Source organism: Lepisosteus platostomus, chromosome 3 (assembly GCF_059453375.1).
Source record: "Lepisosteus platostomus isolate fLepPlt1 chromosome 3, fLepPlt1.hap1, whole genome shotgun sequence".
Classification (NCBI taxonomy): Eukaryota; Metazoa; Chordata; class Actinopteri; order Semionotiformes; family Lepisosteidae; genus Lepisosteus; species Lepisosteus platostomus.
Genome location: NC_142613.1, coordinates 20,939,080 through 20,954,670, shown reverse-complemented (window position 1 = coordinate 20,954,670; position 15,591 = coordinate 20,939,080). Strand labels below are relative to the sequence as shown.

Here is a 15,591-nt window from a genome sequence, read left to right as displayed (position 1 = left end):
ACTGTATGTATCCACTACTTTTACTGGCTAAACATTTTACCACAGACACTAAACAACAGATTCTTATTCCACATATTCTTTTGCTTCCTCTTGGAATTGTAAGCATCTTTAATGCCATTACCTGGTGTCGTTTTTGAATTATGGATCTCAACAAAGGAATTCAAGCTGTCCTTAACATTTCACCTTGTGGAAGAAGTGATTTCACAGTCTCCTTAATCCTGTACTAATTAATTGCAGTATTCAAATAAGCAGCAAGATCAGTGCTAGTTAAATGATTAGACTTAGACTTCTGAATGACCTCAAGTTGTTTATTCATTTGTGCATCATAATTACATTATCTTCAACAATTGCTGATCATGAGCTACAATCTGTTGGATAAAGTATTAAGTGAATTCTCCCACAGAATAGCACTTCTTGCGAATTAAGTGTTGCTGTGCTTTCCCAAATGAGGCCCCATCTCCCTCTTCATCTCTGTGGTGCAGCCACAGAGAAGCTATTCAGGCAGGCTGATTTAAAGATGTTTTTCTTTTGATAAGGGACAGCTCCCAAATGGGGATGCACTTAGCTAAGCCTGGCTATCATGATCAATGGTCATCCATTGGCGCCTATCTGTCTAGGGAGTGCCAGATGGACATCTGGACTGCATTCCTAGGTGTCAGGAGTAAGTGACTCATATCTCACCTTGATCAACCAATCAGGGACTGGTAGGGCCGAGTAACCCACGTGGGACTCTGATGCCCATGGAACTTTCAGCCAATGAACGAGCTGAAGCTCCTCCAGGTAAAAACAGGCAACACAGAGGGCCTGAGAGACTATTCTGAAACTTTTCTGAAAGGGAGAATCTCAAAGGAGAATTCCAGGACAGGATGGCCCAGGAGCAGAAAGGCTCCCAAGGGCAGGACATTGTCGCAGAGCGCCTCCTGACCATCCTGAGACTCAGCCCGGACAACCACGGAATGGCCAGTGTGTCCGAGTGCCAGAACTTTCCTTTGTTCTAAGAGTCGAGAGCGGAGGTTGCCAGACAGTAACCAGAGGATCCACCCGAGGTTAGCATCAGCAGCAAGCCTCGTGAACAGGTCGGAACTGTGGACAGCTTAATCACTATTCAGAACTAGCGCTTCATCTGGAATGAACTGGTCCTCTTCCTGACTTGCTGGGACCCACAGTCATCTTTTCTCCTGTGCACAAACTGTGCTAGTTAAAGCCAACACTAACTAGCCGGTCAGTGAGCATCAGCAGCGCACCGTCGCAAGCCGCACAGCACAGCCTGGCACGGAGCCAGAGAGCCCGCAGGAGATCTGAATCCCCAGAGATTGGATGAGTATTCAACTTCAATGCATTACAGCTCTAGAATTCAATTGTTATCCCAACCAGTTGATATCAATTTAATTCCTAAGAGTTATGTACTTGTTTTCAGTATCTAATGTAGAAGTTATAACCAAGTTCATTTACGAAACGGTCTAAATGAATGATATACTGAACGTATGTCCTCTTGATATATGTAACTCTTCGTAACTGACTGAATATATATCTTTTGTATTCTGATAACCCTCTCGATAAGATCTGTTAGGTTTATATGCATATTCTATGTATTAATAAATGTATCCTCGTGTATTAGTACCTGTGTGTGTGCGTTGTTTGAGTTATATCGCATGGTTAGATTCTAAACCATCAAAAGAATCAATTTTGTGATTTACTGCTACAATTAATAATTGTCCCAGTAAATGCCCAAACCCTACAGAACTGGTGCCTTCAGAGAGCACACTATAGTCATCACACATTATCTCTTTTTAAGAGCCACGGTAAACCCCTAATTTTATACTCCTAAAAGGTGTGCATGATCCAACAGGACATGGCAACACTGGTGACTGGTTAAGTCCGAAATAGTGCTCAAATAGGAGCTATAGTAAAAGAAATAAGTTGTATTTGTGAAGACCTAAATTCATTTCATATTCCAATTTCATGTAATAGCCTCAAGAAGGTGAATTTGATTTGAGAGCCCTGTGAGAAGCCATCAGCCGGTATGCTTTTAGGAACTGTGCCGCTGTGGGCAGTGTCAAACAGCCTGCCTGACTATTCTGATAGAGGCTGCGTGTCTCTCTCTCTCACTCTTGTGTAGACTATGGAGAAAGGAGGAAGATTGCTTCTCCCTAGAGATGTGTCAGTGGAGGACCCTCCCATGCCACCGCGAGTGAGATGTGTGTTGGTTTTGGTGTGCTTGTTGATCCGATGCAAATGTGGTGTATGTTCACCTGTCACATGCAGGGGTGTGGCAGGGTGTCTAGCTGTTTCGGAGTGACTGATGTGTAGGCGTGAGTACAAGAAGCAGGTTGAATACGACCACCGCCCCTAGAATGCTGCCGGCCTGTGAATGTCACGGAGGCCATAATTACAGTGCATACGGCTGGAAGGAGTCTTTGCCCTCCACTGGGGCTCTGGAGAAGAAATCCACAAACCTGTATCCCGCAGAGGTGGCTGTAATTCACTGCGATGTGGCAGGGCTGGACATCAGGTTGCTGTGGGCCGTGCAAACCCTATGAGAGTGTGACGGTGTGGTGTGTACTGTGTTATAACACTGTGATTAGTGCACAAGAGGAAAAAGAAAGAACAGTGTAGTAAGGGATGGGAGAGACCAGAGATTATATTTCCATTATGGTATAACGGAAAAATATTTCGTATTTTCGTTATACCACGTACCTGCATATGAGTATAATGACGAGAAACTTTAACTAAAGAACAGGTTTGTATCGAGTCCACCTGGTGTGGTGGGCCCTGCTTCTTTTACTAGTTCCCTTAAGACAAAGGGAGGACAATGACAGTGATAAAAGACTGGGGCAAATTACAGCATCTTGTGCTGCCTTTTCTTTCAGACCAATATTTTTGTCTTCATCAATAGGTTGTCGATTTTTCATGTCTTTATTGTTTGGGATTTTTATCGGCAGGTCCAAAATTATGACCATCCAATGTGTATAATAGAATAAAAAAATATATAAAGGATGTGGTAATGTCATATACTCGTATTATTATATCTGGATTTACCTTAAAATAAAGGGTAAAATACAATACAAGACTTTGCTACATGAGCAACTGGAAGAAGCTGGTATACAAAATCTGTAACACTAATGCTCTCCAATCCAGTTCATTTCATACGTAGAATGGCACTGGAATTTTCTCATAGAAAGTGGAGTCTGAAAATAGAGTTTGTCGCATGATTCATCTGGTGAATGGGGAGATAACTGTCATTTAGGAACTGAAAAGAATCTCATGTAATTGCCATCGAGGTTTTCATGTAATCTGAATCTAAGTAGAAACTTAGATTCCAACCATGTCAGCACTAAAATCACTAAAGTCAGTACAAAATATCATAACAGTAGCTACAGTACCTGTCAATGGGTAGAAGCAACAAATCTATCTGAGATCACACCTACTGCATGCCAGTGACTGAAGTCTCACACTGAAAGACTGAAAACTCTTCACCAGTAGCAACATTGCATAGAAGATAACAGATATCCCATCTTTGACCAATGAAGAACCTCCTTGATCTGTTCTCTGTGGACTAATGCAAATATTATACATTCTTTAAAAACATATAATTAATCTATATTGCACCAACCCACCGCTCAAACATTTCCTAATTGCAGATACAGTATCAATGAACAGGTGAAAGCTTTTTTTTTCCCTGCTTGGTTGTATTTGGGTGACTACAATTTCTGAAGACAAGAAAGACTGGAGTTTTGAACAAAAGTTCAGGAAGCGGTCAGACCCTATCCTCACCCTCTTCCACTGACTCCCATAGCACTTCACACTCCAGCTCCCAGGCTCATCAATCCGTGGGTTGTGAAAGCCTTGTCCTTACAGTTGTTCCCTGAGCCAGGCAGGTAAAACCTACAGTATACATCATTCTGTTTCAAATTGCATATTTGTTCTTCTTTCCAATTTAATTAGGATAGAGCTGAAAAACTGAATTAACATTTGGCGCATTCTTCCTCCTTGAAGGTTTATAAGATGTGTGTTGTGGTGGATTGCAGGCTGTGGACTATGGATTGGCAGACAAAATTCAAAATGGAAATCAGTCGATACAATGTGAGAAAATGCATAGATATATTTTAAATTTACCTTGAAGTTACCATTTTTTTTACTGCCAGTGTTTGATTTCAGGAACATTCTGTACAGGAGCAGCCTACCGTCAGACGTTTTTCGGTATTCAGGCAATTTTTCTGTATTGCACCAGATTATTATACAGTAGATGCACTGAAAACAGCAAGTGGTTGACCTTACCTTCCCAACTTTATCCTCAAAAACAGACTGGTGCACATTGCATGCAAACAGTGAGGTGGGCAGGTCATTGAAGTCTGTGATGTAATGGAAGTGGGCTTCTAGCAAATGATCTCCAGCTGGGTTTTGCAGAACAAAGAGATCTTCTCCATCTAGAAGACCAAAGTATTGGTAAAGCGTGATGTCTCTCATCCCGGGGAATAAAGGCTCTCCTTTCATTCCTGAAAGCAGAGAGAAAAATGGCAATTTAGGCTTTTTAATGGGCATCTTTCATTTCCGCAGTATAACATTAACCAGTTTACATTTGTTTTACAAAGGGATGCAGACACTGGACACAGAGGTTCAAGGCAGGACAATCTTAAATAAAGCTGTATCCAACCAGCACAACTGTGTCACCTTACATTATGCAGGCACCTTCTATGCCTACAGGAGTAAAGAGGCAATGGTGCCCCTATTCACTGCAAAGTTTGATGACACTGCATTCTCCAGACATGTCTGAGATGAACTCGTCTGTCATCTAAATCTGATTGATGAAAATTCCAGTCTGGGGTCCTGAAAGATGAGATGTATACAGTGAGAATGGAATTATGTAAGTGTTAACACCCAGCTCTAGAAAATGATTTATAACAAAGAGAAACTTCTGACCTGACATTAATACAGATTAAAATGCAGATCACTCTCTTACAGAGAGGATGGTGCAGAATTATAGGAGTCACATAAAAGAGAAAGAAACTACATTTTACAGCTAAATTCTTCTGGTTTCCCTTATGAAGCTGCTTAGAAGCAGGAAAAAGCTTTGTTGTTGCTTAGTTATTTTTTAACAGAAATAAAATAAGAAAGGAATGACCTGCCTTTTTGAAACAGAAAATGTCACATCTACAGAAATGACCTTTTACGTGCCAGCAGTTAAACACAACACAATGATCTCAAAAGTTAGAAGATGTACAGTTGCAGACACCATCAACGAAAAGAGCTTGATTCTAACATATTCATATTAACGGTTTATAAAGTCTGTCAGCTGCATTTTAACAGATTTAATCAATAATGTCCACTTACAGTATAATGTAAATAAGATGGATAGCTTGCATTGAAAAGGAGCAGTGAAAATTGAAAATAACTTTTTGTGCTACTCATTTAAATTTGTATACCATATACTAGTACAATGGAATGGTTTAGAGAGCTACAGTGTTAACTTGCAGGTAAAGCAGCTCAATCTTTAACAAGGGTCTACAGATTACACGCTAATTGCAATATATTTTTCCGAAAAGTCAGCAAATTAAATATTTGCATCACAGAGGATAGATTAGCAAAGAGGATATATTTATGTTTTCCCTCATTTTTCAAATAGACATTATTCTTTCCTTTGTTACATATAATGATTCCATATTAGTGCTAACAGAAGTCAACAGTACTGAAATAAGATTTACCCCTTTCAATTCATGCATATTAAGGCAAATATATATCATAAGATGTATTAAATCATGAATGCAGCAAAAGTATTTGATGATAGGCTTTAAGCAAAAGTAAAACTGCTTTACCCATTGGATAAACACTAATGCATCATTCCACACAAGAATTTCAAGGACATTTTCCCATTGCATCAGTGATCTGTCATGACATACTTGAACTGTGAGCAGGACATCATTGTCACTGCCATCATGCATGCTGTCACAATGCTATTTTAAGATCAATACTCCACCATTGGTATACACAAGCTGCTAAAGATAGACTGCTAGGCAGACTGGACAATATTGGTCTGAACGTCTGTAAATATAGACTGAGGACCACTGAAAAGGCACAAAAACACCAAGCATTTCGCAAACTGATTTGCATTTGTTTTTGTTCATGGCAAACAATGCACCAATTCATCAAATTCAGAATGTTGCGAAATTAGGCAGGTGACATGTTGAAAAGTGCATGAAAGTCCTCCTTCTCCCAAAAAAATGACCAAGCAGGCTAAAAGTCAGGACGTATTTCAGGAAAAAAACAAATGAACTTAGAAATAAATTGTTCCAAGAATGAGATTGGCCAAATTGCCTAAAGCAACTAAAGTGTAATTAGTATTTAATTCAAATCCAGTCTGCAAGTATTAGTCCAATGAATATGGGAAAAATAACAGAACAATGTTTAGACCAGTGGCAGCCCTGGATTGAAGGGACTGGTAACAATAGCCCAGGGGAGGAAAAATGTACACTCCTGTGACTAAAAGAACCTACCATCAAAACTGTTGCTTTACATTTTTGAACACCGACAGAATGTGTAATCCTAAAACATACAGTACTAATCACCAGCAGGGATTAATTTAGGACCTTTTTAAAATGGTCTTGGTCAGACAAAAATTTGAAATGCAAGCTTGTTGTTCCACTTCTATCAAACTGTTTATGTGAAATTGCTTTGTAACATTTCCTTTAAATTGCATAGAGCAAAAGCATTCTTTTTCACTGCGAGGGCAACATTTTAAAATAACTGTGCATTCATACAATGCAATGTGTACGTGACAGCAACTGTCTCACCATCCCATGTTTAATACCAGGCTGGAGCACATTCTGTGTGGAGTTTGCATGTCTGTGCATGGTTTTTTTAGGCATTCCAGTTTCCTTCAACCTTGGCTAAATTGATTTGGTATATCCAAATTGTAAAACAGCAAAACATGTGCAATGAGTTAGTGTTTCTGTCCAGGGTTAAGTTCCTGTCTTATTCCCTGTGCTTCCAACATTCAGCTATCTGATGATGGATAGATACAGTACATTATATTTCACTAGGAGTCTGTTTATTTCAAATCAACTTGTAAAAACAGTAAGAAAACTGAACTCTGAGAAATAACATTAGCAGTTAAAATTAATCAATAAAGATCAGAAACTGAATGAGATCCAACATTTCTATGTTTTAATTTCTATGTTTACAGATGTTTTTTTGAAATGTCATCACATCACAGGTTCTATAAAGAATGTTTAGATGTGTCGAATAAGTATGTAACAATAAATACATTAATTAAAAAGTACTAAATTATATTTTGTTCAGCCATAAATGGTTTTTGATAAAGATAATGTGTGATAATACAAAATTAGCCAAGGAATTCCCATAATTTTCATCCAAATTTAGCTCTTATTTCAGATTTAAAATGCAAATGTTTATTAAATGCCAAACAAACATAAATGTTTAATGGCTAAACAAATATATTGTTTCTGTTTAACTTAATTTGTAAACTTATTTCCACAAATACATGCGACTAGATAAGGACAAAACCATATATTATTATTATTATTATTATTATTATTATTATTATTATTATTATTATTATTATTATATTCTGCACACTATGAAAGTATATCTAACAGAATTCAGGCAATTAATTTCTTCATATACAGTATTCCACCAAATATAGATGCATTAAATAAAGCATTCAATTGCTATTAAACTGCTTTCAAAATCTGAACAGGAATAACACTGAGAAAATCCACGTTATTCATTACTCTACAGGCATCAAAGGTGCCGCTCTGAAAACCTTCCTGCCAAGGCAATCTCTTTATCATGTTATCTCAGCCGCATGCCACTATTGACATGAAGATGTTGGATAAAAATAGTTATCTGAGTTCACTACTGAGTTGCATGGGCTACACACAGAATCCAGTTTCCATATTAAAAATTATATTCTGATCATGAAACACCCAGAAAGTTAAATAGGGCTTTTTTAAAGAGGAAACACAGCACTAAACATTTGGTAATACTTTATTTTAAGGGATGCAAAGCATGGTTTATAATCCATTAAATTACCTTTTGGTTACAATGACAAAACCCATGGAATTTATTATTAGTTCAGTAGTCCATTCAAATTCTAATTAAAGCAATGAGATGACAAATATTATGGGATAGAGCACTTAATAGTTTACTGTTTAGCTTTAACATGCCTGGCTGAGAAAATGACAGCCATGGTCATAAAGTCGGGGATGCTAAAAAGACTCTCTCTTGCAAGGAATCTATCATGGAGGCTGCTACAAGGGTGAAGATGGTGTGGAGGGAAGGGTGCTGGAATTGATCCGTGTGAAGGGGCTCAGCAGACAAGTATTTTATACAGAAGAGAGTGGAATATTACTGTGTGACCTCCTCCAAAACATCTGTTTAACAACTCCATTAAAGGTTGTGTATTTCCAAGTTCTACACCAGGATTAACAGCCAGGTTTTCCATTGGACTGTATGTACTGTATATGTACTGTATGTATCCATTGTAAACTACTGCGGAAATAGCTTGAATGCACTTGCTGGGCACTGCCCATCTTACCTGACTAAAAAGCTGAGTAGATCAGATTAACTAACATGACCTTGTACGGTTTTGGGCATCAGAAAGCAGGACCTATACAAAAGCCCGCAGCTCAGACATTAACACACGCACAGATATTTCACTGGTGACATGAGGGTAACAGGTTCCCAGTGCCTCTCTGAAATGTTTGGTTATCAAGGAATGTAAAGATACATTTTTTTCTTATTTTAAGGAAAAAAGGATTTCTGGCATCCTGCTAATTAATCAAACGACAAGAGAAGCATTCTGTAAGTAAATAAAATAATATTACTCCATACAATGTTTAATTAGTCCTTTCGTGACTTAAATCGTACAAATGTCACACAACTGTCCAGACGGGAAAACAAGTCCATAATCATTAGACCTTTGGTAAAGTTTCAAATGCTTAGAAAACTACAACAGAGCAGAACAATATGATGAAATAAAATGATACTTTGGAGCGCATGTTTATAACCTGTTGTATGAGTAAAACACTTGGATAGCCCCATTTTATTTCATATAATGCTCATATACCTAAGGAGTTCCAAATCATGCACTTGTACCGTATGTACCTCGCATAAAACCAAATTCATCAAGGATGATCAAGGTGTTTGCCACCCTAAAGACACAATACCACATTTCCTTTTCGCACGTCATCAACTTCCTTAAACCCGTCGCTACTCTTACAATTTTTGAGTTTCTTGTTATGCAGTTTGGATGCAAATATGAGACTAGGATTAGGTTGGAAATAAAAAAAAACTCACACTCACGGATTTGCCTTCATTCTGTACAGAGCACAGTGTGGGACCAGAAACATTTTTTTTTTTATATCCACCGATAAAAAAAAACATTTCAATCTATGAACCATGATTCAATGATTAATCATTTGTAGCAACATACAACAAGAGGCAAGAAAAACGTAGATTACCTACTTCTTTATGGAACTAATAATTTGTAACGTAAAAGCACCTGTACAGTATATGCAGCGCCAAACTAATATTGAGAAGCTGGTCATGGTCACAAAAAAAACTTAAATATCCCGATAGTTTTTTTTTAGAAAAACTGAATTGTAGATACGAAAACTGCATTTATTTAAAGGCTGTACTTTGAATGCAGAAAAAAATGCGACTTGCGCAAACACGGTATCTATTATTATTATTATTATTATTATTATTATTATTATTATTATTATTATTATTATTAAGATAGCACACGCATTAGGTTACCTGTCAGAGTACAGGATGCAGCTTTCCGATGACCACTTTCAGCACTTGCTATGCCTCCTTCCCGTCTTTGCGATTCAACCTTGTATTCCAGCTGCGAGCCGCTAATCTCCTGACGTCTGTGCAACAGACAATTCGACTCACCAATGACTGCCTGGAGCCCTGTTTGCGTTACCCAGTAATGAAATACAGTTCTGTCCACAGGGGGCATTCTATGACCAATACGATAACCGGTGGGGCTTCTAAAAAAAGCTGCGAATAAAAGGTACTTCAAGCAACCTCGTCTCCGTATGTTACACTGTACATACAGCTGCAAAGGCACAAAGTATTCCCGCAGATTGCAGTTAATCTGATGAAAGGGAACGTAGAAGTTAATGAAACAAATTGAGATGTCCTTTTCGGTGTTTAGAACCAAGCATGTTATACACATGTATAAATTAACATTTTAAATAACAACTTGTTGTATCACAGTACTGTAGGTCTGTGCTATGTATCACGGACGGGTATGCTATGGCTGAAAATATAAATAATAAAATAATATACTTTAAAATAATGTTTTTTTTTTTATTTGTAATAATAAAGTTGTATTTTTTCTTGACGATGCAGTTAACAGGGCATTTAATATTAATTCATCAGACCTGGCCCAAGTCCTTAACATATTTAACTGGCCCTTTAATACAGGCTACCTCTTAAGTGTTAAATTTGGCTTAGTTCAAAAGGTTGTGACCCAAACACAGTAACCTCTGTATTTCCATTTACTTATTAAGGGCAGTCAGATTTTTCAGTGTGCTGCATGCAACTCTTGAAGTCTTGAATCCACATTTAGCTACTGATAGATGCAGTCCATTGAGGTTTTTAAGTTGCTTTAAAGATGCTAAATGTCTTGTTATAATCACTGTTATGTGATTACAGTATATGCAGTGTAGGGAATCTTATTATACTGTAGGATCTTTGTCATCATAGTAATACTGTAGAAAAACATTTACAGATTGAAACTTTGTTTCCACTGAAATCACAATACTGGATCTTGGTTATCTAAACTAAGAGGGGAGGTGATGATAAGTTCATGTAAAATTAAACTTTCCTTCTTTGGAGGAGAGTGCTGTATTCTGTTAAAGGTACTTAGATTGGATTGGACTTGCCAGGTGTCAAGATACTATTTCTACATACTAAAAATGCATTTGGTAAACAAATCATCTTTGAGACTCTATATAGACAATAATTATATTTTTGCACTAATTCTACAAAAAGATCAATTCTCCAGGAAATGAAAACGGTGAGAGCAATGGGTAAAATATTAATGATGAATTCTTTCAACAGCTAGATACTTAGTGATTTCTAAGTATGGGTGCTTATTTTTTATGTAATACCCACATTGACCCTGGCAGTTTGAAACCAAAAGGCTGAAGAGAAATTGAGAATTTCTCAGTTAATGGAACTACTTAAATCTCATGCTCTGCATTTTAAATTCAGTTACAGAAGTTGTAAGAATGTTCACTATAAACACAGATCTGGAAATTGAAATACGTACTGTACAGACAGCATGTATTGAATGAGAATTGTCAGTCTTTTTACCAACACAGTCTCTACAGTTTTTTAAATGGAGGTATTGATATACTGTACTGTATGTATATATATATATTCCATTTATAAAAACAATCACTGTCTGTTTCCTAAATCATAAAGATTTTAGTTCTTCCAGATGTATTTTTTGTAGTGGAATTGCTGCTTTATGAAGATTAAAGGCCTTGTATTTTACAAATACCTGTATATGTTTTTCTAAAAATAGAAACTGTGTTTCCACATTTAGTTACAGGATTTCGAAGCATCGGTGATCTTCTGCATTAAACTACACGCATCCCATAATACACCATTCTACAGAAGCTACAAATCGTGCAAAGTTTGAAAAAAATGCCAACAGCACTGTTATGTGCATGACTTCGCATATGTGATGTTACAGATGTTTCACAATTTTGTGAAAATCCTGGTTTTGCATTCTCACTGTAAGGTACACATAAGTGGCAGAATCTGAATCAATGTAAAAAAGGGGCTGATTGTTTTTCATGTTGAAGTAGAAGATATATCTCTTATGCAATTTTAATCTTTTCAATGAAAAATTAAACAGGTGTGCCATCTTTCACAAATCTGATTTTGTTTTAATTCCAACCCAAAAGACTGCATGATTAAGACTAATCTGATGAAAAAGAAAGACATATAAGTTGATACATTAAAATGGAAATGGCATGACAGAAAATCTTCTTAGTAGGAGTAATGTTGCTTAGGATTAAAACATCAATTGCTATCCTGCATCAATAAAGTAGGAGAACAACTAAAAAAGCAACTAAAAAAAATTTCAGTCAATGCTGTGTTTTTAAAGGCCTTTTATTTTTAACAAATACTTCCAAATGCTTTATAAAGAGTGGTATTTCAATAAGCCAGAGAAAAACACAGTTCAGGACTTGAGAGAGGATAATCAGCACACAAGCTCTAGATCAGCTACTTTCAGATAACTTCAGATATAATACAAAACACATAAAACATTTTTATTATTGCAGCCTTGAGGAGGATGTTTTGAATATTACTACAATTATTTCCACCAACAGAGTAATTATGTTTTTACACATCCTAAATATTCTGCATAATCAGCAATTCTAACAATCATCTGATATGTGTCCATGTGTTAATTTTGCAAATCACACTAATTATACTTTTATTCTAAATGTTAAAATGAACGCAGTTCTCTTCAGTGTCCACAGCACCAGTGTGAGTCTCAATGGCTACAGTGTTATTTTGAGTCTCACTGTATCTACAGAATCATTGTGAGTGTCACAGTGCCTATATTATCAGTGTCTCAGAGCACCTACACCATCAATGTGAGTCTCACAGTGCCTACAGCATCAGCCTCACAGTCCCTACAGCACCATTGTGAGTCTCACAGTGCCTACAGCATCAGTGTGAGTTTTACAGTGCCTACAGCATAAGTGTCTCACACTGCCTACAACATCAGTGTGAGGATCACGACAGCATCAATGTCTACAGTATCAGTAGACACACCAGTATCAGCATCAGTAGTGACTACAGCATCAGTATGAGTCCCACAGTGTCTACACCATCAGTATGGGTTTCATGGTGTCTACAGCATCAGTGTGAAAATTTCAGTATCTACTGTACATATAAGTGTGAGTCTCGGTTACTACAGCATCAGCATGAGACACTCTGTGTCTGTAGCATCAGTGTGAGAATCTCAGCAGGGTTCCAGTAGGGGAGCAATGCCATTTTTGCTGACAAGATTACATTTGCCAGGCAAGCTTCAACCTATACAGCACTCAAGTAGCTAACTCGAGACCAATGTAATTGACGTACCAGTGATGTGCAACTCTGTACAGCTGTAATAAATTCCCTTTACAGTTCAGTGTGTGTTTGACAACTGTTTAATTCTTCTTTAAATATTAATATCATCTAACCATGGTCAGACTTTCCAAAGAACACCACTTAAAGAACAGTAAAAGCATTTTCAGATTATCCAAGTCACTCTAAAAACTGACACATGATTTAGCACAAATCCATATTTTTCTGAGACCCCATGTGCCTTGGATTATGTCCACTTTCATTCACTAGACTTACAATATTTTCTTCTTATTCTCACTCTGCAGCTTTACTCTGTCTATTCTATGTTAATCTTTGTCATGCTTTATTGCCCTACAACCCAACATGGACATCAGCAGTGGTGGAAAATCCAAGAGCATGTTCCATCAGATCTCATCAATAAAAAAACTGTATTACTTATCAGGGTCACTATAGTTGGAATGCAAGTAGCATTAAGTTAAAAAGCATACATTTTCTTTCTTTCTTAGCCATTCTAACAGTGTTAAACAGGTCATAGATGAAAGATATATGCCTTACATACATGCATGACTTACTCAGGCAAAGATCACAACTTATACTGTATATAAGTTATTGGTATTGAAGCGGTGTTCAATACCTCACACCTGAAGAAGGCTCCACGGCCGAAACGTTGTGTTCTCTTTCTTCTTTTTTTCAGCATGGAATAAACCTATTACTTATACTGTATATGACTTACTCAACGTGTAAAAACATTTACATACATATCTACATTTTGTCAGCAGAAATACTAATTCTAGGATGGCTAAGGGTTAACATTTTCTCTGTTTTTCTCGTGGCTATCAACAGGACAGCAGCACAGCAGTCTTCATCATGCTGCACAATGCAGGTGTCTTTCAGCTGCTGTACTTTACACACAAATAGTGTACTGTATGATTAAAGTGCAAAGCAGACTTTGCATTACTGCACTTGCATTACTTTTAAAAATGATGAGAATTTGTAACAATGATTTAAAAGGGTGTCCTTTTTACAAAATATACCAAAATGGAGTGTCTACAAAAGTGCAAACCGGCAATAAACGGTGTATGTTGTACTATAAGTATATATGTACGTATATACAGTATAAGTGTTTATTACACTAGTAAGTCTTGCTATGTAAGTCCGTATTTTATATGTTTTACTCACTTTTAAATCCGGAAATACCACATTTTCAGATTGAGGCTGGCACAAAAGAAAAAGATCATTTTTGTTCTAGGTCCTGGAACATTGTACAAGTGAAAGATTGCAGACAGTAATTTCTTTGGCTGAATTTCAAAGAAAATACCACATACTGTATGCTGACAGACATGTCTTGTAGCAATATAGTAATGTCGTTTTAACATTATAATGTCAGTAGTTTAAAAATTGATCTAAGAGTGGATTCCAGTGGTGTTCAATCTTTATCCAGTGCATTGTGACATCATATATTTATCCGTTAAAGATCTTTTAAAAGTTCTTATGAACACATTCCATTTGTGGTGCTCTTTCTTGGATGAGATTCCAAAACGGGAACAAAAGCTCACTATTGTGTTAAATAATCCGAAAGTTTTATTTAAAAGAAAATGATAGCACACTGCACTTATTAGAGCAACCAGATACTCTCCAGTTCTTAAGGTAATGCTCTCACTAACAAGTTAAAAGAAGCTTATACCCTAACTTATTTCACTAAACAGTTGGATGAGATCCTTAGATCTATTAGCTACTACTAGCTAGTAGATGGGTTAAATGGCCTTCTCTTTTTGTATCTTTCCTTATGTTCCTACTATGATGATAAGGGAAGAGGTAATTCAATATAACTACAGTATGCACTACAAGCAAACTTCCTTTCCTAACAATTGAAGATTTTAGAAATATACATTTACATCAAAACAATGCAAGGGGTGTCTTCTTATCACTTCTGCCAACACATATTGAAAAGATGCATTTTTTAAAATTACTTTTACATCAAATGAAAGTTCATATAATTTATATATTAATATTTATTAAATAAATAACATACCCTGAGAGGCTTTAAAAAAGTGGGAGATTAGTATTTAAACCAACTTTAATGCCCTTTAGTACAGTATGCAAAACCTGGCTATTAGATAAGAAGGGATACGCAGTAGGTATTATCATACTGCAATTTCATTTTTTTGCAGTTTAAAGTAAGATAAACTGAGCAGTAATACAAAACAACATTAAAGTGAAATGTTTGAATCTTAAAAAGTACTGCAGACCATGTGTATTATGTACTGTAAATCTGCTTTGTACAAACACATCCTGCAAAATGTGAGACTGTAAGTCCCTGATCAGTCATTAATGTGCTGGATTAATTGTTTAAATAAGCTTGCTTCAATGGCCTTGAGTCATCTTTTAATAAATAAAGCAAAAGTATTTTCAGATCTTACTATGTCTGCCCATTTGTCTTGGCAGATTTGCTCAAGCTCTCTTGTGGCT

At 36.7% G+C, this 15,591-nt stretch overlaps 1 protein-coding gene across 1 annotated transcript in view; it reads right to left on the bottom strand.

Annotated features, from left to right (window-relative positions):
- rcan2 (regulator of calcineurin 2) overlaps nucleotides 1–9,935 on the bottom strand; it is a 95,431-nt gene extending 85,496 nt beyond the window's left edge. The window contains exons 1-2 of the mRNA XM_088624912.1: nucleotides 9,778–9,935; nucleotides 4,279–4,496 (exon numbers count right to left, since the gene is read on the bottom strand). Coding sequence (XP_088481038.1) covers nucleotides 4,279–4,494 — 216 coding nt within the window. The 5' untranslated portion in view covers nucleotides 4,495–4,496; nucleotides 9,778–9,935. The remainder of the gene's footprint in view (nucleotides 1–4,278; nucleotides 4,497–9,777) is intronic.
- Nucleotides 9,936–15,591: the final 5,656 nt, after the last annotated feature.